This window comes from Triturus cristatus, chromosome 11 (genome assembly GCF_964204655.1).
Source record: "Triturus cristatus chromosome 11, aTriCri1.1, whole genome shotgun sequence".
In the NCBI taxonomy this organism is placed as follows: Eukaryota; Metazoa; Chordata; class Amphibia; order Caudata; family Salamandridae; genus Triturus; species Triturus cristatus.
In genome coordinates, this window is record NC_140594.1 from 856,217,271 (window position 1) to 856,244,296 (window position 27,026).

At 45.4% G+C, this 27,026-nt stretch overlaps 1 protein-coding gene and 1 long non-coding RNA gene across 5 annotated transcripts in view; one reads left to right on the forward strand and one right to left on the reverse strand.

Annotated features, from left to right (window-relative positions):
* The window catches only part of DGKD (diacylglycerol kinase delta), a 755,036-nt gene that overhangs the window by 253,550 nt on the left and 474,460 nt on the right, over window positions 1–27,026 (reverse strand). For all 4 annotated transcript variants that reach the window (XM_085634674.1, XM_085634677.1, XM_085634676.1 and 1 more), the window contains one exon: window positions 12,911–13,007. In XM_085634674.1, coding sequence (XP_085490800.1) covers window positions 12,911–13,007 — 97 coding nt within the window. The remainder of the gene's footprint in view (window positions 1–12,910; window positions 13,008–27,026) is intronic.
* Window positions 19,172–27,026, forward strand: part of LOC146785541 (uncharacterized) — a 308,594-nt gene continuing 300,739 nt past the window's right edge. Inside the window, exon 1 of the long non-coding RNA XR_014970679.1 lies at window positions 19,172–19,351. This is a non-coding gene — a long non-coding RNA (uncharacterized LOC146785541). The remainder of the gene's footprint in view (window positions 19,352–27,026) is intronic.

A 27,026-nucleotide genomic window follows, 5' to 3' on the forward strand; every position in this document is an offset into this window, starting at 1 on the left:
AAAGAGTGGCAAAAAGAAAATCTTTATTAGAGGATAAATCAACACTGGCTACTCGACACCACGCTTGGACCGTAATTTCCTCCTACACTTATCAGAAACCGCAGATTTATTTAGCATCCCACTTTAGCCAATATTTAAAAAAAATCTTCATCGACTACAGATTGGGTTTGCACTACTCAAAAAACCTAAGACTGTCTTGGAAACATCAGAAAGAAAGTCTCCAATGTAGACTATGGGGATACCACAATGAAGCTCTAAGTCATCTGTTTTGTATGTGCCCAGCGCTAATGACATTGAGAAGGAAATATTTACGTGCTATTTTGGTCAACCTGAACATAAAAACATGTCGGCAAGCGATAATATCTTGGTTGAGTGGTTCTTCATCCATTTTAGCTTGTCGGGGACTTAAATTTATGACAGAAGCAAAAAAACTATTCCCGGGCAAATGAGTAGTCCCACATTAGAATCAAAGAGGAAAACAGTGATTAAGGTCGGATGTTTAATCACGTGATTTCAACTCAAAATAAGTTAGACTAAGACTCAGAAATTAAAAGAATAATCTTACGGGGACCCTGTGATATGGTTTTAAAAAAACAAGAGAGAGAGAGAGAGACGAAATTAATTATTTATGAATGTAAGTTTTTATAATACGTATTGCTTTTATATTAAATGTGGATTGTAATAATTTTTATTAATTATGCAATAAATTTGAACTTATTACAGTTGGAGACCGGATCCGTTGGCAGAGGAGGTGGATGCATTCCAGCAGGATTGGAGGAAAGTTCGTGGGTATGCTTTTCCCCCCATTCGCTTTGCTTCAGAGGGTGTTACTGATGGTGAGGAGGCAGAGGTGTCATCTGGTGTTGGTGACGCTGTTTTGGGCTGGTCAGGCCTGGTTTCCAGGTCTTTTGGAGATGGCAATAGAGGAACCTTTTTTGATTCCGGATTCAGAAGACGTACTTCTGGGGGAGGAAGGAGTTTTTCATCCTTTGGTTTCAGAAGGGGCTTTGAGCCTTTTTGTTTGGAGGATTTTAGGAGAGGAGAACAGTTTGGAGGTCTTTCGGAGCAGGCTCAGGAGTTGCTCAGGGAGTTATAGGCACCAGGAACAAGGAAAAGATATTTGGGAGCATGGAAGAAATGAGTTGGTTTTGAGCTTGGAAAGGGGTAGGATCCGGTGGAGGCATCTGACATAGAATTATCTATTTTTTTATATTCTTTGTTTAAAAAGGGTTTTAGTTACAGGACTATCAATTGTTATAGGTATGCAGTTGCTGCAGGACATAGTCTAGAGGGGGTTGTTCTATTGGTAGAGAGGCGTTGGTTTGTAGGGTGATGAAAGGAGTGAAGTTGAGGAGACCTCCTAAGCCAAGATATAGTGGTTTGTGGGATATTAACAAGCTTTTGAGTTTGTTTGAAGGATGGACAGCTAATAAGTATCTGAGTCTGAAACAGTTATCTGGAAAGCTGGTGAGTCTTTTGTGTCTTATTTCTTTCAGGAGAGTTTCTGATGTAAGAGCATTGGTATTAGTAACAGGTGTTTTAATCCAGACTGGGTGATTTTTACAATTACAAAGAGGACAAAATGCATGTCATCTTCCATTTTTTATTCTAGATTTGAGGAGCATCCAAAGTTGTGTGTGGTTAGATGCTTGAAAGAGTATGAGGGTAGGTTGAGTGAATACAGGAGGCATGGGGATGATCAGTTGTTGATTTCTTAAGCGAGACCTTTTAGGCCAGTTTCTACGGCTACTATTGCTAGATGGGTGAGATTTTGCATGTTTGAAGCAGGTGTGAATTTGCACGAATATGGTGCACATTTAGTGAGGGGTGCGATGGCGACCTAGGTTTTTTTATCTGGGGTCGTTTGGAGGACATTTTGTGTGCAGCAGATTGGACGAATGCAGATGTTTTTGCAAAGTTTTATTTAAGGCCTATGGGTCATGTTTCGTCTGTGGTTTTATCACAGCTTTGAACATGCATAATGATAGCCTCCGGTCTTGTCATAAAAAGTAGATTCTCCAAGTTTGTGTAGAGAGAATCTGGATTTCATTAAAGACGCGGAGGCTAGCATTATCCCTCCCATTTTTATTATTGGAGGGGGTGTGGAGTGGTTAAGGTTTTTAGAATAATTTATGTTTGTTATGGGATTTTATTATGGGAAAATCGGTTTATTCATGGAATTTTGTGTTTTTCAGATGTCCAGTATAGTAGGAAATGAAGAAGTTTTTATTCATGTGAAAGAGTTGATGTTTGCATCCGGAGCACCTTAAGAGGAAGATGGCTGCTGTGATGTGGTTTATATATTGTTGGACATTCTAAGTTCTAGAGTTTAGATGTTAAGTGATGTAATACTTTGAAGTTCTGCAAGGAGGTAGCAATAAAAGTAATATGCATAATGCTAACCTCAGTGTCTTTAATGAAATCCAGATTCTCTCTACACAAACTTGGAGAATCTACATTGCCACACTCAATTCATTAGCCAGACAGAATGCTCTTGTCTGGGCAATCAGTTCTGCTACTTGTACTAAAGTTACATTACACATGTATGCTGATGCTTTAACAATTTCAGACATGGAACAAACTGCCTAACTGCTCTCAGTATTCTGTGATGGTCTCTCAGATAAAGCCTTCAAATTAGAGGGTGTTTAATGCTAGTGCTGCTAGTTTGGTCTTACTACGTTTAGTCACATAACTTCCTCCAATATGGCAGCTTCATTTTACAGGTCTGCATGTCGCCGATCGGCCATCATGGCGGCCATTTCGAACGTGGATTTATCAAGCACCAACCTCTCCCTTTCCTGCTAAAACTCGTAGCCAGCAGTGGATTCATACCCTTGCCCCTAGCGGTAGAACACACAGGTAGATTATGAGGACTGGTTTCACTCCTTTTATAGAGTTAAGATGCTAGTACAGCTGTTTTGGTCTTATCACTTTTGAACATTTATTCTGGAAGACTTAGGATGTTGGTCTTCTTGTTTTTACTAATTCTTCGTTCTACAGCTTTTTGTAAGTCCCGCTTTGAATTACAAAACACTGACTCTCTTAGGTCATTTCATGACCATAGATTTATCAATTCTGTCTGTCTTAATCAGGTTTGCCGTTACATTTAGTTGATCTGCAACATTAATGCCCTTTGGTTGGCCGCATGTATTGGAATATATTGCTTGTAAGTATTAACATTTTGCACTGAGGTGATGTTACATTATTGAACTACAAGTATTTTACACACATTTAGTGTAATATTACTGTAGATGTAAGCCACTACTGTTTGGAGGTCGTGGGTGTTTTTTCCATTGTGTGGTTCCACAAATAACTCAACACTACACCGCTTTCAGTTGTTTGCACAGTATTTGTGTCACTTTATTGTTATTTTGAGTCACTATGGTTTGGCAATCATGGTCTTGTTTTTAACTATGTGGTTTCATGAGTGAGCGAACTTTTCTTTGTGTCGTTCTGATTAAGGGCATGATTATGATCTTGGCGGAAGGGTTACTCCGTCACAATGGTGATGGATTTCCAATAATATCCTATGGGATTTAGATTTCGGTGGACAGTATAGCCATCACCGTCGTGATGGAATAACCCGTCCGCCAAGATAGTAATCAGGCCCTAAGTCTCTCACACTTCTTCTAGGTGCTGCATGCATCCTTGAGGACCGATTGCAGGTTGAGTCGCATCACAGTTTTATTGGCGACGTGCTTTATGATTTCATTGTTTTTATCATATTGTAATCATTGCTCCTTTGTTATGTTCTGCATTTAGTTTCTATTTTACAGAAAGGAGTCTAGAATGCATTTTATCATTGACACACTCTCCTAAAGATGGCCTCAAGTACATTTTAGATTCCTGGAGACCAAAACGTCAATGGTCTAACCACTTACATTGCCATTGAATGAAACTTGCCTTGATTAAAAAAACACTTTTAATGGAAAGTGTAGGAAGCTGACTCTTTGTATAGTTTCCCTAAAGAGGTATGCTGTGTAAGGAAGTCCAGATATCCCTTATAAGTGGAGAGGGGCTTGTTCTAGTAATGCCAAGTTGCTCTATCTAGGGTAGTGTGGTCGAGCAGTGTTAGACTTATCGGAGAGAAGTATTAGACCTTTGTTGCACACTCTGAGTCAATAATTGATGCACAACCTCTAAAAGGGGATACATACCAATTCAAATAAAATAACAGGTATTTTTATATATATTTTGAAACCAAGAGCTTCGTAAATAGGTAAGTACTTTTTCAGGATACACATTTTATATATTTATCAATGTTAACCAACAGTGCCTTTTTACCCGTAATGCTTTCCTATGGGAGAAATAACACCCACTGCATACATAAACTTGCAAAACATTTCCGTGGGACCATTTTCGGTGGTGAGGTCGTAGGGGGACAAGGACCAAATTTCCACCCGCAGATCAGTCATATCTGTCCTGGTGAGTCCAGTTGCAGAGGTACTGGATGGGTTAGTAACCTTTCATGCTACGCGGTAGAAAGGAGGGAATGCGACACTTAGAAATAGGTTGCAAAGGGGAACTAGGGAACAAGTCCAGAGCTCGGGGAAGCAGTTGGTTTCCTTAGACCCGTGCAGGGCGACTCAGATGCAGTGTTTGTAGCAGGCTGACTGTCCTGCGTCAAGGTGCTCCATGTTGTCGGTCGGGCCTGCAAGGTGGACAAAAACAGGACAGCTGGGCCACTCTAAGTGCTGGCCTCTGCAAAGCTGACATCCCTTGTCAGCTGGTCATCGTGATGTCGTTGGAGCCTGGACAGGGCTCCACACAAGCTTTGGTCGTGGCAAGGGGTCTGGTACATCGGGTATTGGTGCAGGAAGGTTTGTGGAGGTACTGGCGTCTTCAGGCTTGGCAGGAAGATGGATCTGACCTCTTTGAGTGTGCTGCCCTTCTCCTGGGTGGCTACAGCTTTGTGGATCTGGTGGACAGCAGCTTCTTTACAACAGACATCGCTGTCAGTGCCGGCAGGCGAGTAGCTCCTCTACCCCATGGGAGATACTGGCTGCTTGGTAAAGTTCTGGCAACCCTCGGGAGCTTGTGGAGGATGCACAGCTGCCAGACGAGCCGGGTCTTTGCAATTGTCGAGCCTCTGTAAGGCAGGCAGGGTTTGCTGCCAATAGTCCAAAGAAGTATTCTCATTTTCTTTTTAGTCAGTGGAATCTGAAATTCTGGGTAAATTGGCCACACAAACACTAAATTTAGGGTAGTTAGGGGAGTGAAGAGTAGTAGCCAATGACCTACCTACCCTTGTGGGTCACTACGTCCACTATATGACCACTGTCTGTGAGATGTGGGCATAGCTCTGACCCAGTTTCCTAAATTCTGCCATCACTAAGATGGCGGAATTTTCCTAGAGTGGGGGGAATCAGGCAGCTCATCTTAGTGGTGTGTCTGACCGGTTTGTGCTCCACGCCTAATCTCATTCTAATTTACCATTTGTCCTGGTGCCAAATGGGCCTCAGGGCAAGGGATGGCATCTCTCAGGTCTGAGGGATGCCAGGGTTGCAAATCAAAGGTGGCAGAGACTTTGAAGCCTCTGGCTTTGGTATGCTGATTGCTAGTCATCCTGTTTGGAGGAGGTGTAAACACCTCCTGCCAGAGCATGCATTGTTCCTGACCGCTGAGAGTGGGGATCTCATCTCCTAGGGGGTCAGAAGCTCATTTGTGGTGGCAGGCTGAACTGTACCAGTCAGCCAGCACACTAGTGGACTAGGAGGGTTCAGGGGGTACCTCCAAGGTACCCTCTGGATGCATGTATTATTAATCCATTACTGGATCAGTGTGGGTTTATTAATATGGGATGTTTGATACCAAACATCTTTGGTTCCAGTGAAGCCATCATGTAACTGGGGAACAAGTAATCCCCAGTGTCCGGTACATATACTTAAGATGGCTTCCCTGTCCACTTGCAATGTCTATGAATCGACTTAGGAGGGAGACAGCCTGGTAGCCTATTGAATCCCAACCGTTCTAACCTGAAGGGATTACCTGTACATAAATAGGGCGCCCCGGGCAACCTGAACTCAGATTTTGACTGGACTGAAAGAAGGTCCGAAGAAGGACTGCCCTGTTACACCAAGTTCCAGGCTAAGAGAAGCTGTACTGACGTGGACTGCACCTGCTACATCTGGTGACTAGCGAAGTAGAGGGACTGTGCCTGCTGTGTCCTGCTCAAGGAGAAGTTGTCTCCAGAGTCCAGCCAAAGCAAAGAGATTCCAAGGGTCAGTTAAATGTCCTCCTGTTCGCAGCATAGGGACACAACAGCTGAAGAAGCCTGCTAAGGGCAAGTGGTAGACCAGATCGTCGCCACGCTGTGGTGCAGTACCAGGGACCAGGACCTGATGCTCAGAAGTTGCCTCCGAGTCTGTTGGACCTGGTAGAGCTTCAGGAGTGCTGTTTGGTCACCCAGAACACAAACTACAGCCCAGATAAAGATTTGACTGTGACAGCGACACTGGATAACTGATAGTCCAGTGGTGACTGGACTTCGGTCAGACCCGAGAGGACCTTGTGGAACATCAAACCCTCTGCCCCGGGCCCCCTCACCCCCTTCGTGCTTCAAGGAATCCCTGCAAGAAGACCCCTCCATGACAGCAGCGTATCCACAGCATCCTTGAACATCCTGAATTGTCAGCATCAAGACCACTCCATAGAAATCCACTGAACGGAGGATAAAGCACCTGGAACTGCTAGAAGACTGGTTCTCCTCTGGAGGTAACTAGCCCAAATTTTTGCGGAGTGAAATGCTTTGATTTACTATATTTCCGTATTCCTCCGCTGGAATCTTTATCGTTGTGGTGCCTAAAAATATTTTTTATTAATGGGTGTTGATTTTTTAGGTGTATTTCTTCGACAATTGTTTTGGTGATGTGCTGTTTAAATTCTTTACACATATTCCTTTGTGTAGCATTGCTGTTCAGAGCCACAACTTTCCAGGGTTGAGCCGAAGGACTGACAAATTAAAACTAGGTGTCCTTGTTAGAAATGAGGGTCTCTAGTTGGCAGTGGTATGCACCCTGTCCAAGTAGGGACCCTGCTCACCCCCTTGGTAGTTAGGCATGAGCAGTCAGGCCTATCTCAGAGGCAATGTGTAAAGCATTTGTACATAAAACACACAGTAACACAGTGAAAACACTACAAATGGACAGCACACCAGTTTAAAAAATCTAACCAATGTTCATCTAAAACAAATAAGACCAAAACGACAAAATTCCAGCTTACATAAAAAATATATCACTTTTTAAAGGTTTAAGCAAGTTTGTCCGTAGAACTTCATGGATGCATCGAGTTTAGCACAAAATATCTTTGATGCTGCAAAATCTGAGACGAATACAGCCAGAGAGCAGGGATGCGTCATAAAACACAAGCGATGCGTCGATTCCTGAGTCCCAGGAGAATGGAGGTGTCAGTTCTCTGCAAGCAGGAGAAGTGTTGTGTTGATTCCTTACTGAAAGGAGAATTCCTGCCCGCAGCCTCAGCTCCTTACGGCGTCACTGAAGACTTGGCACACAGGTGCAATGTGTGGAAAATCCAGGCGCGCTGGATCGATGTGGCATCGAAACAGGCACTACGTCAATTTTTACAGACGCTAACAGGTGCTGCGCGATTATTTATGACCGCACCGCAGCAATGCATTGGTTTTTCAACAGCATGGCAAGCTTGTGGCGGGAAAAACAGGAGCTGAAGGGCGATGCATGGATTTTTTGTCCTTGAAGCAGCAATACCACCTTCAAGGACCCAGTACTGGAATTGGCACCACTTGGAAGGTCAGAACTCTCAGCAGAGGAGTTCTGGGGAGCTGCAGATGAAGTGTTTGATGGCCCTGAGACTTCCAACAGGAGGCATGCACACACAAGCCCTTGGAGAACCTTGATAAGCAGGATAAGAAAGTACAGTCCAGTCCTTCCTCTGCCCAAGGCAAAAGCAGCAAGCAGCAGAACAGCACAACACAGCCAACGGCAGAGTGGTGATAGATAGTCAGGAAATGCAGGGCACACCTCAGCTCCCTTTGTGTGACTGTCTAGAGTAAATGCACGAACAGCCCAACTGTCAGTCTAACTAGACAAGGATTCCACAGGCAGGCAGAGGTGCAAGATGGTAAAGCAAGAAAAAGCCCACTTTATAAAAGTGGCATTTCAAACACACAATTTAAAATTCCCCTTCACAGAAAGACGAGTCTTTAAATCCCGAGTTCAGGGAACCCAAATTCTAAATCTCGATCTATTCCTAATTGAAGTTACAATTGTAAGATTGTGACAAGGCAGCTCCAATGATACACTATGGCAGAGATAGTCCTTGCAATAGTGAAAAACAAAATTAGCAGTATTTCACTATCAGGATATATAAAACACACCAGTACATGTCCTACCTTTCACATACACTGCACCCTGCCCATAGGGCTATTTTGGGTCTACCTTAGGGGTGCCTTACATGCAATAAAAGGGAAGGTTTGGGCCTGGCAAGTGGGTGCACTTGCCAGGTCGACATGGCAGTTTAGAACTGCACTTGCAGACACTGCAATGGCAGGCCTGAGACATGTTTGCAGGGCTACTCATGTGGGTGGCACAATCAGTGCTGCATGCCTACTAGTAGCGTTTGATTTACAGGCCTGTGCACACACAGTGTACTTAGGGACTTACCAGTAAATCAAATATGCCAGTCATGGATAACCATCACAATCATATTTTCCATAGGGAGCACTTGCACTTTAGCACTGATCAGCAATGGTAAAGTGCCCAGAGTTAAAAAACCAGGGCGATGCTTGCGAAGTTTGGCTTTGGCGCAGGGTTCATCAGTTGGGTCAAATTGCTGTATTCGGGCCCATTGGCGCAGGTGGTGGTGAACGGTAGAGTATCGGCTCCGTTTGAGCTGGGCCGGGGCACGCGACAGGGCTGCCCCTTATCGCCGCTCCTTTTTGCGCTTGCCTTGGAGCCCCTGGCAGAGTGGCTGCGGTGGGAGCCTTCCATCCGTGGTCTCCGTTGGACCCCCGAGCATGAGGACCGCGTCTCCCTATACGCTGATGACATCCTCTTGTACCTAGCTTCCCCACGTAACTCACTTATAGTACTGGTTGATGTTTTGCATTCATTTGGTCGTAACTCCGGCCTTGTCATCAACTGGGCTAAATCGTGCGTGTATGTTCTCTCTGGGGAGGCGCCCATTCTCCCGCCGGGCTGTCCGATCCAGATCGCCCCGCAGGGATTTCGGTACCTGGGTGTCTTCATTACTCTGGACCCGGAGGCCCGGTATGATCGGAACTTGCTTCCCCCCCTCCAGCGCCTGAAGGAAGATGTCACGCGCTGGCGGCGCTTGCCGCTCTCGCCGCTCGGCATTGTTTAAGATGATGTCTCTGCCGCGCTTCCTCTACGCTTTGCAGAATACTATGGACCCCGTCCCAGCGCGCTACTTCCGTGAGGTGGAGAGCTTGCAGCGCCGCCTGTTCTGGGACGGGAGGCCGCGTATCGCCCTGGCGAAGCTGACGCTCCCATGGTATGACGGCGGGATTGCCCTCCCGGATATCAAACGATACTATTGGGCCTCCCAGCTGGCTGCGATTAATCACGGCCTGTATGGGCCCGCTTTAAACCCGTCATTCGAAATGGATAAGATGCTACTCCCGGGTGGGGACTATAATCGAGCGCTCTACTCCAGCACGCCCGACGCTCGGCTGACCGGCCCCACGCGTGTCATGGTGCGAGTGTGGCACGCGGCTAATGTGGCGATGGGGTGGAAGGATCGTCTGACCCGGGCATCACCACTATACGCGTCCGAGCAGTTGGGCTCCCTGTGGACCTTGAAGGGCTTCGAGAAGTGGGACATGATAGGCATTAGCAAGGTGGGGGATCTCTGGACGAGGGGAGGATTTAAAACGTTCGAGCTGCTGCAGACGGAGTTCCACTTGCATGGCAGGGAGTACTTTCGGTATTTGCAGATCCGCCATGCACTGGGCTCCGTCTTCCCGGACGTTGCGTCCATCCCGGAGTGTTCCCCCCTTGAGGATAGAGTGCTGGATGGACACGTTCCGGACAGCACGATCTCACTGATCTACAAAAAACTGATCAATGACCGCACGGGATTGCTGATTGCCCTTCGTGAGGCTTGGGTTGCCGATGGACTGGAGCTGGACGACGAGGACTGGACCCTTGCGGTGGCCTCCCCTAAAGAGGTGGCCATACCAGCCCGCCTTCGCTTCGTCCAGCTCAAGTTACTCCACAGAGTCTACATGACGGGGCCGAGGCTTCTGCGTATGGGCTATGCTGTGGACGGGTTGTGTAAGCGTGGGTGTGGCGCTTTGGGGACCTTTCTGCATATATTGTGGGAATGCCCGGAGGTGGAGCGATTCTGGCGTGGTGTGCATGAGGTCCTGCGTGTGGTTACGCATGTGGTGCTGCTACCCGAAGCGAGGAGATGCCTGTTGAATGTGTGGGAACCTACCGACTACTCGGCGCCACAGACGTGGTGGGTGACTCTGGGATATATGATGGCCAAGCGTGATATTGCTCAACTGTGGGGATCTCAGAGGCCCCCGACTGTCTCGGCCTGGAAGGAACATATGGATTGGTGCATGTTTCGGGAAAAGGTGGTGTATGTTGCGAGAGGTAAGCCTGGGACATGGGTGAAAGTCTGGGGCCCCTGGAACGCCTACCGCGGGGGAATCTGTACTCCACCGCTATTGCCCGATCCGTCGCCTGCCCCATCCCCGTAGCCGACCCATCTTCCCTGTTCCGGGCATTGAGTTTTACCCAGCCCTAATCCTGATCTCTTCCCCTTCTTGATACTCCTATGGATTGGTAGGGTCCCCCTCTCAGGGGAGCACATGCTGCTATTGCTGATTGTAGATTGCCTTGTGGTTTTTGTTTTTTCTGGTTGTTATTTCAGTTTAAAATGAAACCGTACAGTGGGGTCCGGATGGTGTGGCTATCAACGCTGCTAACTCCTGTGCATCTTCCTTAGCCGCAACGCGCGCTCTACAATGTGTATATCATATGCTCCTTTTGTTTACTAGCGGCCGGCCGGAAGGTTGTAGGCCCATCTTTGTATATTTTTTTAGTTTTGTAATAAACGGTTTAAAAAAAAAAAAAAACCAGCAAAAACAAAGTCCAGCATCCCGTCACAAATACAGGAGGCAGCAGCAAAAAGACAGCAGAAACCATGCCAAGAATGCCAGGCCTAACAACCCTTAAGGAGTAGGCAAGTGTATTACATGGTGAGGTGCACACCACACCGTACAATACCCCCCATTTCCTCAGAAGCTGCAAATGTGAAACAAAAATTCACAACTCACATTGAAAACACTAAAACAAAGTTTGCTTTAAAGTTTTCACACCTGCATTTAAGGGCACAAATTACTGTGAGTCTTTACTTTGGGTACATAATATCATTACCATGGCACCAGACATTTGCTAGAGCTTGTCTTTAAGTGTTGTGAGGCCTAAACAATTTCGTCCAAAATTGTGGGCCCAGTACTTATCTCTGCCAGTACCTTATAGAAGAGGTCTGTAGTTTGACATTCAAACTGTTTCGCTGAATGCTGCATACAAATAAATCACTGACAACTGTGGTTGGGCAATGATGAAAATAACTGGGAAGACCCTTATCTGCTACATTGAAGCTCCACTTCCAGCATCAGATGTCGAGTAAATGCTTGATTTTGGGGGACTGACTTTAGACACGCCTGATTCAGAAGGTAATCTAATTTGTGGCACTTGCTCGTTTGGCCATGACTGATGCAAATGTCTTCCACTGTGCAGACACATCTACTTTTTGAAAATAAACCTGAAACTAATATTTACATTATTTTAGGTATCAGCATTGTCCTAATATGCTTTGATTACATCATGGTTTACAATCCCATTCCAAATAAATTTTAGCCGATTTGTAAATTACTGGCTTTTTACATCAACTGTTGGGTTGCGGTAGGGTCAGAGTGACTAGCAGGTACACCATGTCTTATTCTAATGACATTTAAAATTAAGATTTAAAACAGAGACTTAAAGGTCTTGGACCAAAGTTCCAGAAATCTTGGTGAGAGCTGTGCCTGGTGCTATGGTACTCCTTGAGCTAGAAACCACCTCTTTCATGACAGCTCTAATGTTGCTCCAAGATACTGAGTCCTCTGAACAACATCTGGTAGAAAAATAATTAATTTGTGTAGCTAGGTTCCAGTGATGGATGGTCTAAGGGTATGGATGGTCAACTGGCATGATGAAGAATATATTATAGTTAAGGAAGCACCCTCTAAATCAGTTCCAAAAGTCAAAATTATGATGCAAATCGTGCCCAATACAAGGCTCTTCCTACCTTTGTAAAGGTCACAAATTCTGGAAGTCTGAGATTTCTGAAGCTATAGTTTGTGCACTGGGTCTGGTTCGTCGGAGAATTATCAGTATAGGTCATCAACATGAGCACTTGTAAAGCTGGTGGTTGCAGCCAAAGCATGCCACACAACTCCAAGTAGACATCAGGCAGCTGATCAGAAGCAATAATCAGTCCACAGAACTGCTCTTACGTAACACTGACAAGATGGAGAGGCAATGGAAAAGAATAAAACAAGTGAAACAAAAAGTTATTTTCCAAGCACATAACTCCTCAAAAATGGCCGAAAGGAGTATCTCAGAAATCAAAAACTCAAAACCTGGAGTCCAGAATCAAGGATACAGTATGTGAAGAAAGGTTGATAGTGAGTAACTTTAAGCTGTCCTTGAAGAATAGCTGATGAAAATAAGGTCAACACTGGCAGTCCAGTCAGAGCAGTAACAAACAGAAGATCATTTTATCAGAGCTGCCCATTTGGCACATTACACAACCAGACCTATGGGATCCTTTGTAGAAATCCAAGATCACAGATTACTTCAAAGAGAGCACTGGAAATCAAGAATTATTAGGTCAAGGAAAAATGAAGCCAGTGTACCTCCAGAAGCACTTTCTGCTCCAGATTTCTGTATGTGCGGTGGAGTAGCTCTTTTGTTCCCAGAACTCCATACCACATTCTATTTTTTGTTCGGCTCCTGAGGAAGAAAGGGGGAGAAAATAATTAGAAGAAAGTACTCACTATTGGTCAACATACATGTTTAAGAAAGTGGCTCTGTATATACTGCACCAAAGTAAGGTTCAGTGTGCACAGAGTCCACAGTCCCCAGAGGTTTGGCAGAGGCTAAAGTTAGATATAAACTTACTCTCTAAAGTGGTAGCTTGGTCGAGCAGTAAGGCAGTATCAGAGGACAGTGTAAAGCATGTGTTGTACACACTCAGTCAGCAAATGGTCTCACACACTCAAGAACTGAACTCTAGGCCAATTGTTTTGTATATACAAATATATAGTTGTTTTATTTTAGAACCACAAGTAGGTATCAAAATACTTTCTCAGAATGAGATGCTTTAGTTAAATACTTTCAATAAGCAATAGACTTTTAAATGCAATAGTTACAGTTGTTGCAATAGGCAACACAAGTTAACACAATTATAACATTGAGCTCAATGGGGATTTTAAAGTAAACGCAATATCAATTACTTTACATAGGTTTTTAGGTCGAGGACTACCGATCTGCCGAAAGGCAGAACCGGAAGTCGGAGATTTAATGACTTGGAGAAGAGGGGCTTGATCCAGCCCCTCTTCTCCCCTGTTCTCCATTGGCTGGCCTCGTAAATGCTGGCCAGCCACTGGAGAAGAGGTCAGTCACTCCAATCAGGCCCCGTCCTTTTCGGATCGGGGGGCGTGGTTTTTGCGAAAAGTCTCAGGGAGGAGACAACAGCAAAACACGCCCCCGAATCCGAAAACGACGCTGCCTTTCGGTGGTGTGTGCTTGCTCTTGTTTCTGTTCTCCTCGCTGCTCCCCCTTACATACCCCCACTTCCCATTGTCCCTTTCCTTCTCCCACGAGGGCTCCACTTCGTTTTCTGCCAGCTGTCCCTGTGCGACTGCCCCCCCCCACCTACCTCGTGACTCCCCTTCTCTAAACCCGTAATTCATGGTATACCCGCTGTGCATTGATGCCGCCCCCCACCAAAAGAACCCACGTTCTGAGGCTGCCACATATGCCTCCCCTTTGTTCTGTTCGAATCCTCCTCGCTTCCTGGTGCGCCTCTGTGCCCTCCCCCTCACTCCTGGGCTCGGGCTTCTTTGTTTACGAGTCAGACGCTGGATGGTTTGTGGAGGACGGACTGCGGGACTTGTGTAGTCTCTTTTCTTGCCTCTGCTGCACTCTGTTAGCTGTCTTTTGCGCGCTATATACGGCCAAGGATGTTACTGTAGATGTAACATTAGAGTTGTTTGCATTTGTGCATTGCACACCCCGACCTGATGAATTTCAAGATGCTCTCATGTCAGTATGAAGAAAAAAGGAGGCACTATAAAAAAAGTAATTGCTCGGGTTCACACAATGCAGTGAAATCGAAGCCGGGATTGAGGCAGTGCTTTCTTTCTGGTTTCACGTTGAGCAGTTTCTCAACAACATAGTTCTATCCTTCTCTGTTCCATTGTAGATCAAAGCCTAATGCTTTGCATTAAAATCTTTGCGGTGCTAAATCAGTGCGCTGTGTTACATACATCAGGGCGCTGTGTTACATACATCAGGGCGCTGTGTTACATACATCAGGGCACCGGATGTTTCACAAGGATTGCCAGTGGTAGTGTTGGGCAACATTCGAGAATGACATTTTAGTGCCGAACCTAAGATGAAAACCAGCGCACCTCCCTTTGGTCAGTGCATTGAGACCATTTGCTCCTCATAGCCAAAATTATTTATTCATTGTGATCGATTCTTGAAATATTTCATCCACCCACTCCTCACCATTCAACTATCCAATCATTCATTCAGCCATGCAGCCCTGTCTCTCGTCGCCATCCAGTAATTCAATGATTGGGCGACGTTTTATAATCGAGAATTGTTGTAAAACGAAGCACGATTTCAACTTTTTCATGTTTTTCTTGGGGGAGAAGAAGTCGCCCTTGCAGTGGTCAGGCTCGCTCGCTGTATGCAGTGTGTGTGTGTGTGTGGGGGGGGGGGGGTAGGGTGGGGGCTGGTCTGACAACGTTTGCTTCTTTTGGCTCCCAGTGTGGCCATGCCATAGAGAATATGAATACTAGAGAACTCGTGAGAGGGAAGGCGTTGGAATACGCATCATTGTTTACCTCATACGCAGAATAAACTCAAACTGGATTTCCGACGGTAAACACTCACATTTAACGGTCAAATCGTTCCACTTGACATGCCCAGCAAAAAAAATCCTTTATTATATTAACACAAACAGTGGTTTACAAGTGCATATCTCCCAAAATCATTAGGCAGGTAATGAAGCATTTGCACAAATGTAATTGCATACAGCAATCCTGACAGGTCATACCGCTGCATTAATAATCACCACAATTAGTCCCGATGATGGAAGCAATTTAGAACGCTCACGTTTATGAATGATGGTGCATTTCCTGCATGTGTCATTATTATGTATTAAGGATGCCACCTTGTTGTGACTTTCTCTGTAACGTTCCCCTTGAGTCTAAATTAAGGTTAGATGAGTGATTTTTATCCGAAAGGCGCAGCTGGGTTTGAGTACCTCAAATTTGCCTACTAATATGCTGTATAGTGGCGCCGCTCTGAAGAAAAAAAGATTAAAGGCCGCTTAATGCAAAAAGGTACCATATCACTTGCACAGTCGTTCAAGCGGCGTATTCTCTTATCACGTTTTATGTAAGATAACTATCATAATTTTTCCTTCTCACAGGATGAATGTAAAGTTAATGTTCTTCTTTCATGTGGCATATTTTCGGTATCTGCCACAGCGTCCCAAACGAACGGCTTCATCAGATGCTGAAAAATGTCAAATACGCTTTCCACGTGTAACCAGATAAGTGGCGACCGAGTACAGTTGATCTGGCCAGATTCAGGTCACAAGTATCCGACATTACTATTATCATTGCTAGTAGCTGTAATTTTATTATAAATATACATAGGGTTTTTTAAATGGTAATTACTAACTATAATGCCCCAGAAACCTATTGTTTTTTCAGTGAATTTCTAACGTATTCTTAAATGCTAATTTATAACTATAAAGTAGTAGTTGCGTTTGCAGAGTGGTGCAGAAAGGGGGCTGGGCCTCCCACCAGTTCTCCAGGAATTGCGCTGCGTAGGACTTACAGGAGGTACCAGGAGGGCTTCTTGGCCCCCAAAGTCCCTCAGGAGTAAAGTGGACTTCATCCCCAAACCCGTAGTGTGCCAGAAGGCATGTTTGCAGAGTGGTGGAGAAAGGGGGGCGTGGCCTGCGAAGACCTCTTAGCAATACCACTGTGTGGGACTTACTGGAGGTAACAGGAGGGGTAGTTTGTCCCTAAGGACGTTTTTGGGAGCCAACTACCCCTCAAAACAGGCCACGCCCCCCCTTGCCAACCAGTCTGCAAATGCGCTCCTGGCACGCTCTTGGATGGGGATTAAAGTCCCCTTAGATGCTGGGGGTCCTTAGAGGCCAACTATCCTACCTGACACCTCCAGTAAGCCTCAGATAGTGGGATTGCTGAGACGTGAAAACAGGCCATGCCCCCTTTCTCCACCACTCCGCAAACGCGCCTCCTGGCGCCTCTTGGTTGGGGGACGAAGTCCCCTTGCCTCCGAAGTGTCCCTGGGGGGCAACTAGCCCTGTTATCTCTAGTAAGCCCCACACAGCTGGATTGCTGAGAATGGTCTGAGGCCCTGCCCCCTTTTTACAGCACTCTGCAAAAGCACCTCCTGGCACACTGCTGCTCGCAGGATGACGTCCACTTTAGTCCTGAGCTCCTCAGGTCATCTGTGGACCTCACTGCCCACCAATAGTGCTCCAAGAGGCACGTTTGCAGAGTGGTGTAAAAAAGGCGTGGCCTCGGACCCCCTCTCAGCAATCCCACTGAAGCGGCAGCCGCGCGCACCCTCTGCAGAGAGGAAGCGGTGAGCTCGCGCACCGCCCTGTCCTGTCTGAAGTGAGAGAGGAGCTCCTTTGTTTGTTTTGGGTCAGTGGGTATGTAGGACCTCTGCCCTACACGTGCCAGTTGTGTCTGGGACTTCAGTGGCACACCTCTGCCCTCCATGTGCAGGTCTTTTCTGGCCTAGCCTGTGATTCAAAAGCAGACTATATGTATATAATCTGCACATCCCACGGGGGAGGTTCTCCGCAGCTGTCCTACAGTATTTTTTACGTGCAGTCATTGGTATCCTGAAAGTGTGTATTATGCCAGATTTTAAAATTAAAATATATTTTTATTCTCCTCAAAACAGTATTTTTGGCAATAAACGTTACCCTTCTACTGGTTAAATAACATCATGTGTTCCCAGCTTCCCACATAGTAGAAAACGACCTAATTAAATTCCCTCTGGCGCCCTGAATGGATCAGTCCTTTGTGAGGAGATCTCCCTGGCCGACTAATGTCCACAATTCACTCATCCCTCCCCATACACAATCCGTCATACTAACCGTTCTCCATCACTGTATTATGTTTGTGCCGGATTTATTCCCGCTTGTTCATGTTCTTGGGACTGAAGTAGTTAAATAGGCCGGTGCTCTCAGGTACTTAGTACATGCATTTGTTTACATTTTGAGAGGGAGAGTACCTGCACTTCTCAGCAGAGCTGTGATACCGCATCACTTTTGATGGGAAGCAAATAAAGCTCAAGGCCTGACCCGCCTGCTTCTGCCTTCCTATGAAAGAAGTGTCATCTGATCTTTGGCCATGGTATTGGTAATCAAGATATTCCGCAATGAGCCTAGGAGCTTGGTTGATGCCATGCGAGCATTGCGACCCAAAGGATAAAATGTTGCAAAATCACATTTGAGGTGTGGCACACATTTGCTTCATAATCAAACCCAAAATTTACTCTGGAGAATGTGCAGAAGGGTTTGTGTTGGCTAATTGGCATACTCCGGACTGTGGATACTCACAAAAATCTTCTCGGGCGCCAAAAAGTACAGTTTGGGTTGTGTCCCAGGGCAGCACCTATACAGTAGCACTCACCACCCCCCTACTCACTCCCCTGTTTTTTTTAAAAAATTTAAAAGGCACAATTAGCGCTATATCAAAAAATTGCATTTCGTACAACTTTTATTTACTAATTCACCTTGGATTTGTAAATAAAAAGCAAACAAAAATGTTCACCTTGTTTTCTAGGCGCCAGCATCCACATTAGCGTGTGCCTTCAAAATGCCACAAGAGTGTTTTTTTTTTTTTAAAAAACCTTCTTTTCAGCCATGCCGCATTACAGCATGGCTAACAAGCATTTACAATGCAACGGTCTCGGCACTGTTAAAGTTAGAGCTATTGGCATTGCTCATGACAATGCTGTTTCTTTAAATGTTTTAAAAACAAAAACATAAACAAAAATAATGTCATGAGCAATGCCAATAGCTCTAATTTTACCAATGCCGAGACCATTGCATTGTAAATGCTTGTTCTTACTCAGGGCTGGATCCTGGATTCAGCTCTGGTGCATCTCCTGTAAACAGGGGCTGTGACCCCATAAAAATGTTCTGCTGTGCCTGCCCTGACGCCGGGGGCTGCTGCTGCTGGGCTCCGGGAGGAACCGCCACAAGGGACTGCCTCCCTGCTGGAGGGCCCTGTGTGCTGGCCTGCCTGAGCCCAGCCTTTGCCCCCTTGCTCCTGAAAGGACTTTTCTCTGGACTGAGTGCCTACTTGGATTTTTGCTGAAAAGCGCTACCTCCTTATTGTTGAGGAACACTGTGCTTCTTGCAAGCACTTTTCTTTTATTTCAAGGAGGGCTGGTAGCCTGCAGCGCAAGGCTGTAGCGTGAGGGATTTCCCTGCAGTTGCCAATTCCTGAAAGCGGGTGCCCACCCCGCGTATTTGTGCCGATTTTCACTACTCTCTGAAAAAGCGGGTGCCCACCCCGCGTTATTGCCGTGTATTCATGCTTTTCAAAAACCGAGCGGGAGCCCACCCCGCATCGGTATCTTAAGGGGCGGGTGCCCACCCCGCATTGCAGTGCTCGGTGGCGGGAGCCCACCCCGCTATTGTCTTTATCTAAAAACGGGAGCCTACCCCGTATTGACCCCGCATTGCCGAGACCTTAAAAGAAAATCACCGCCGCGGCCGGGTAAAACAGGAAGTCAGGCGCCCGGTGTTGGGACGTGGGCGGGGCCTGCCGACAAACGCGAGAGCCTCGCTGGTTCCATTTCCGCCCCCTCCGCTCCCGTGTCCGGAAGAGAGCTGCAGGAGAAGAAGAGGCCGGCGTCTCCCCACGGGGCTCCTGAGAGCGAGGGAGAGCCCCTTAGTGCAGCTGAGGAGCGGAGAAGTGCTGAAGTTGCAGGCGGGCCCCCGTGTGTGAGGAGAGCCCCGCGATGTGAAAGCCGACCGGAGGAAGCACGGTGGAGTCCCGGTGAGTGGGGCTGGAGACTGATTCGTGGGGCGCGAGGCCTGGTGCATAAACGAGAAGAGCCGGTGAGTAGGGCTCCTTGGTTCCTTGTTGTGAGAGGGGGCGTCGGGGCACATTGCCGGTGCCCGCCCCCCCTCCTGCTGTACTGACTTCGTTTGGGCATAGCGAGTTTTAGTCCCATGTGCCCAGTGCCCGTTGCTGGTGGGGCATTATTTGTGGTGCCAGTAGTGCCACAGCTTGTTTGTTTGCCTAATTTCCCCAGCTGCCCCGCTTGATAAAGGGCAGCTGCAACGTTGCGCAGCTCTGCTCCAGAGGGCACCGTGTATGCTCGTGCCCATCCTTTTGAGTTTACAGCTGCATCGTGTAGGCACACAGTTCTTTGGGGGGGCAGGATTGAAGGTAGGAGTGAGACGCACTCCTTCGCCCCCATCCCTTCCCGGCTGCCCAGCAAGTAGTGGGCAGCTGCCACGTTTAGGCCAGTTTCACGCACTCTTCTTTTGCTGCATGCGCAGCCAGCCCTGACACTGTTGGACAGAGGGTATTTGAGCCCCTGTGAAAGGCCAGTTGGCCTGTGGCCAGTTTTCAGGTGTTGTGCCTCCGCATGGGGTGCACTGTGTTTATGATGGTAATAGATAATGTATTCATACTGTGATGCCTATTGCGTAATGTGATTTAGGCCTAATGTGATTATGATTGCATAGTGTGTTCCTAACTTTTACCAATAGTTACTGGTTGTGCTCTACATTTATTATTTGTGCTACATTTACAATTTATTTGTGATTGTTCTGACAGTAGCCCAATTGGCCCTGTCAGGTGTATATAATCCCCTGTAGATACTGCCCAGTGCCAGTTGGCACAGTGTAAATTGTGTTATTATTATCTAATGTGTTTATTATAATACAAAGGCTATTTTTATATATAACCTTGTGTGGAGTTCCTTTTGTGGTGTGCCTGGGGTGTTGTTGCTGTGTGCACGCGCAAACGCTTTACACATTGCCATTTCTAACAGGTCCCAAAACCCAATGCCCAGGACTTGAAGACTGACAAGGTGTGAATTTCAAAGGCGATAGAGGTGTTAGTATAAATAAGGTTATGTGTAGTGAATTGTGATTATTGTTGTCTTTAATAATTGAATTGAAGTATATGTGTTGAATGACTTGTTTATATGTTTACAGTGGAGAAGTTACAGAGTTATCAGGCTTGGTGTAGCCTAAGATCTTGGGATATCGATTATGAATTTACAAGAAAATTGTAGAAGATACTTTTTGTTTTTCTTGTCTGCTAAAGGGATGTAGTGTAGATCGTGAGGTACTGTCATCTACACAATTAAGATAGGGAATATGATCTGTTGTGATTGTACTATTATTAATTGATGTTGGCAGAACGTGACTGAGCAAAGGGTGACACTACATTGATTAGGGTTATTTCCCAATGGTCGAGATTTCAATTGCAAATGTGAAAATCTTTTGTATGACAAATCGGAAGGTGTGAAATCCTTAAGATTCCAACTGCTGAATGCCTTTAATTTCTTTAGAGGAGCAGACAAAGATTGTTAATTTTCAATTGTTAAAAGTTGTAGAATTGTTCACACAAGAGGAACTGTAAAGGAGGGTGAACTGCTACAAGGAGTGAGATAATACGTCATTGGGTGTAACGCTGGGATTGGTTGGTTGTGCAACTGTTGCACTGTGATTGGTTGGTGGCGACATTAAGTGCCACGCAGTGATAGGTCAATTGTTGTGTGAATACCGCACTGAGACTGATTAACAAGTCTTCAAAGATATAAATTTTGACAGGATTGGAGAAGGATATTTGATGTTTACGGAACAGAATCAAAACATTGAACTTGTATTGCGCATTTGAACTTATAAATTGTTACATTCAGCAGAAATCATTAAATGTTTTAAAGAATTTAAGAGTTTTGTGAGCGGTGATGTTACAATTCCGATACGGGAATGTGAAGAGGTGCCTTCCCTGAGGTAAGTATACCTGCACATTATATGATGCCATAATTGGGATTACATACATTTTTGTGGCTTTGTTAATGGTGCAGGATTACTAAAAAAGGGGGTCTCTTGAGTTTTCCTAGATATGGTCCTTATGAATTTAGAATTATTCAAAAATTGAAGGAGAAGCTAAACGAAATTAACCCACCACCTAGACCCACACACAATGAAGCATTAAACATTGAGGGAATAGACAGCAAGACTCAAAGAAAGAGAGAAATATCAGAAAAAGACTGGGAGAGCAGTGTGTAATTATGCCGAAGCTCAATGGGATAAAGCTCAACTGAGATAGAGAAAAGCTGTAGTCGAGAGAACTAAACTATAGCCAGCTATTACCACTGAGACACCAGAGAAATTGAAAAAGAATGAGACACATGAAAAAGGAAATTAAAAGGATAAGAGGAAGGATGAGACAGATAGTGATTCAGGGGATGAAATACTGGAAGAACTGTTAGCTGTGTGTCTACCACCTATGTGACCACCACCACTAGTACAGATAATAAGTCAACTACAAGTACTACAGTGGCTACTGCCCCTATTGAACCGACTAATTCAGATTGAGATGACATTTCAGACATTACAGATTTCCCCACCACCTGTTGTCCAGACTCCAACTGTGATTACACCTGGTGTTACTGCTTTAAATATGACTGTTCTGGTACAATTACCACAAACTGCAACAGTACAGACAGTGCCCAGACCAACTGTGAATGCCCCAATAACTACTACCACAACACCAGTAGCTCAAGGAGCTCTAGGAGGAATAACCGTGTCAGGGTTTATGGCAACATCTCAAAATTATCGGATTGTTGAAAACCACCCGAAATGATTCAATCTTTGAGAGAAGGGGGAAGGGTTATGTTTAAAACACCGATAATCCAAGAAGAGGAAAACATATTTGAGGATGGAACTTTCCCACCATGGTTTGAGGAAGCAGCAGGACTTAGAAAGACAGAATGTGCAGAACAACAAACTGTCCCAGACCACTGAATGTTTCAAAACTGAAGGTGGAATTAGAGGGAATTATTAGGCGATGTGTGAAACTTAAACATATGAACCAGTATCAGAAGAAGAAATGATTTACCTGAGTAAGGAAATTACAAGACAAGTGGCAATCACACATGATGTATTGACTGATTAGGCCAAAAAGCATGATGTTGACCATTCAAAAAGTTTTCCTTTGCAAATATGTTATAGGATTCAATTAGATGATGTCACAATTGAGACAATGAGTTCTTTAGGAATGAGTTTACACATAACTGACCTAGTAAAATGCATCCGTGAAAGGAATGATTTTGAGAAATTAGAAACCAAATGGTCTAAGAAACATGAAAAGAAAAAGAAACAGTCAGTAGTAGATGGGGAAAATAAAAAGTCCTCAACAGTTTAACAAGATGAGGAAGCAGCTTTGGCTTATCCACTGAGAGAGATAGGAGGATGGAGTATATGTCCATGTACCATGGAGCAGAGGTGATCTTGCAGCATTAACAAACAATTTTCAAAAGTTGAGGGATAAGCCTGTGCAGTGGTACAGGTTGACAGATTTGTCAAAATGTCAAAGTGCTATGGATTAATTTGAAAACTTTCCTTGACACTGTAGTGTCAAATGATTTGTGGGCTATATGTAAGGTTGTTGTGCAATGGCCACGTGAACAGTCAACAAGAGAGGTTCACACTAATGCCCGATCTCCTGTTATCATGGGGAAATATGAAGCAGTGATTATTTCTCTGAAAGGCAAGGTGCCTCCAAAAGTGATTGTTACAGGTGTTTCAACAATACAGTGTGAGAGAGTATTCCGAACCCAGTGATATGGGATTCTTCGCATCTCAGTTTGTTATTGTGTGAAGACAGGAAATTAGTACACACATCCAACAGAGTGTAAATGACTGACAGACTAAATCATTAGATGAAATTCTGAGCTCTGCCAAATATTGTAGTATTGACCAGGAAATGAAGCAGGGAAAACTTAAGGAGAAATTTGTGTTGGGCCAGATGAAGTTTGCTCAGAGAGGGTTTCAGAACCAGTCCTTTGCAGGAAATTAAGGTGGTATACAAAGTGTTGGTACACAATCAGGAGTACAGGGGACTCAAGGAGGATTTGGTAGAGGTGTTGATCCAAATTCTGGTATGGATGTTGCAACTCTGAAGAAAATGACTCCTTGCCACTATTGTAACAAGATCAGGCATTGGAAGAGGGAGTGTACACTTAATCCTGACAAGAAAACGAAAATGTCAAAATGCAGGGAGGAAATCAAATGCAATTGAAAAATGTGTCAGTTCAGTAGATGCATGCACTAATGCCACATGTACTATACTATACAATATGACTCTATACCTGTCCTGTAATCTTCTCAGGCACACATACATCCAGCATAGATTAACTACTCCTGCACCATCCAGCACTCTACATCTACCTGATGTAGGGCAATTGTGAGTTCAGCACAAAGCAGTGGAACTTTTGAAAAGGTGACTGAGCCTGAATGCCTCACTCCATTGACATGGGGTAAGAAGTAGCAGTTCACTACTAGTGATCACTACAAAGTATGCTGCCAGCACTGCATGTGTGTTGCTTAGCTCCTGGTGAAGGCAGCAGTTTTCCTCCACTATGCAGGCAACATTTTTTGCACCCCTCCGGGTCCAATAAGACCACAATCTGAGAGACAGGTCCATGTCATGGAGCACACACATGATTCATGTTTACTTATACACAAAAATCAGCATTAGGGATCCAGACAACAGTACAGTTGGGCAATCAGAGCACAGGTACAATTCTTTAAACATGCAGAGGACTATTCCGTCACAACATGTTGTATTACATGTGGGAGAGGAATAGAGACACCTTCACTATGATAACAGTTTACAGCTGAAATAAATTGTGGGTGCTCTTTCAACAATAAATTAGTGAACAAGTTACTTACCTTCGGTAATGCCTTATCTGGTAGAGACTCTATCTAGCTGCAGATTCCTCACCTAGGAATTATCCCCAGGTGTCTGACTATATACGGAAATTTTCAAACAATAGTAGGAGGCGTCATTTGGCTCCACGTCAACGTCATTGCGCTGGAAATGACGTACCTATATAAAGGTCACCTCAGCGTGCAAACAGTAGTTAATTTGTAATGCCAGGAGCGCGAAGCCACAATTAAGACTGGCCACTGGTGTGAGCTTCTAGGGCTCTTCATCAGGGAAGCCCTTATTTGTTAGTCAGGTCCCAGAGCAGGGAGGATGGGAGGGTCAGCAAGGAATCTGCAGCTAGATAGTCTCTAGCCCTTAAGGCATTATCGAAGGTAAGTAATTTGTTCATCTTATAGAGACTTCTAGTTGCAGATTGCTCACCTTAGAATAGCTGCCTAAGCAATCGCTTTCGGGAGGTGGGTCTACGAGCCCCGCTTAGACCAGAAAGTCAGCAGGACTAAACAGGCAAAATGCCCATCTCAGTGGACCTGACTGTCCAAGCAGTAATGCTTCATGAAAGTTTACAGTGAAGTGAATGTTGCAGCCCGACAGATGTCCAGGATTGAAATTCCACGGGCTAATGCAGTGGTTGCAGTCTTGGCTCTGGTAAAATGAGCACACAAGCACTCAGGTGGTTGCTTTTTGAACAATGCAGGGCAGATCTTTATGGAGAGCACATTCCATTGAGAGACGGTATGCTACTTTGCAGTCTTCCTTTTATTGGCCCCAACGTATACTACAAACAGTTGATCATCCACCTAGAATTCTTTTGTGCGGTCAGGGTAGAAAGATAATGCTCTTTTTGCATCCAGACCGTGGAGTCTCTCCTTTTCTTTAGAAGGATGGGGCAGGGCATAAAAGGAAGGCAGAGTGTGATTGTCTGGCCTAAGTGGAAAGTGGTGACTTCCTTTGGGAGGAAGAAGGCACATGTCCAGAGCAACAGTTAGCACACCCAACAAACAGTTTGTCAGCATAAAAAGTAGTGTAAGTTGGGCGCGCCGAGAGAGTCAGTAAATCGCTGACTGTCCTGGACAGCGTGAAGGCCACTGGAAAGCGGTTTTGATGGTGAACAGCCGAAGAGGACTGTTGAGTAATGGCTCAAAGGGAGCACACATCAGAAAAGTAATGACCAGTTCAAGTCCCACTGGGGCATGATGAATGGCCTGGGGAGGGAGCACATGTTGCCAAACGTTCGGGAATCTCATCAAAACGGGTGACTTAAATAGGGAAGGTTGGTCCGACAACTCCAAAAATAAAACGAGCAATGGTAAATGCATTAGGTTTCACCTGTGTGATTAATAATAAGCTGTTTTATGTTGTAAGGAACAAGTTACTTACCTTCAGTAATGCTTTTTCTGGCGGATACAGTATCTGCCTGTGGATTCCTCATCTTATGAATGTCCCCTGCGCCAGCATTCCGTGGAAACCTTTTGCCCTTGCTCTCCACGACGACGAGGTCGTCACAATGCCATGGCTCCACACACGACTCCGCATGACGTCACAGGAGCCATAAGAAGAACACGTCGGGGTGATGACGTCAGTTCCATCCACTTTTTCCGTGCCACCGAGGCAAACAGGAGGACCGACCATAGAAACATTGTATACATAGTACACAGAATTCACACCAATACACACAGTGTAAAGTGAAATAGAAAGCAAAGAAAGCAAACATTTCTTACAAACCTACACAAAGGCAAATAGAGGCAATACAAAATGACAATATGAAACAATCATATTAACCAATACCTCTTTTAAGGTATAAGAGAGTGGACAACAGGGAGGAGGGTGGGTCAGTGAGGAATCAACAGGCAGATACTGTATCCACCAGAAAAAGCATTACCGAAGGTAAGTAACTTCTTCTGATGGATACATCTGCCTATGGATTCCTCACCTTATGAATAGAATCCCACACCAGTCCCACTCCCGGAGGAGGGTGTCCACCCTTCTATACCAAAACGTCTTGCAAAACAGAGCGCGCAAAATGGCCTTCCCACCTCACTTCGGAATCTAAGCAGTAATGCTTCGCAAAAGTGTGAAGGGAGGCCCAAGTTGCGGCAAGACAGATGTCCAACACAGGAACACCTCTGGACAAGGCAGAAGCAGATGATTTAGCCCTGGTGGAGCTCTAATGCCTTCAGGAGGCTCCTTACCAGCCAGAGCGTAGCAGATCTTTATGTACAAAATGATCCACCTGGATAAAGTGCGCTTGTGCACCGCCTTGCCCTTCATGTGTCCAACGTAGCCCACAAAGAGCTGATCGTCCTGTCGCAAATCCTTCGTTCTATCCAGATAGAAACTAATCACCCTCTTGGGATCTAATCGGTGAAGCCTCTCCTCCTCCTTGGGAGGGTGAGGGGGAGGAGGGAAAGTAGGGAGGGTAATGGACTGTCCTAGATGGAAGGGAGTTACCACCTTAAGCAGAAAAGCAGCCCTGGTCCCGAGGACCATCCTTTCAGCATGTATAGTCAAAAATGGAGGCTTTGAAATCAAAGCCTGAAGCTCACTCACCCTCCTAGCCGAGGTGATAGCCACAAGGAATACCGTTTTGAAAGACGGCAGTCTCAAAGGACAACTATGCATAGGTTCAAAAGGAGAACCCATCAAGAAAGTTAAAACCAGATTTAAATCCCACTGGGGCATAATAAAAGGAGTGGGTGGAAACATGTTAGTAAGCCCCTTAATGAACCTTAAAACAATCGGAGATTTAAAAAGAGAC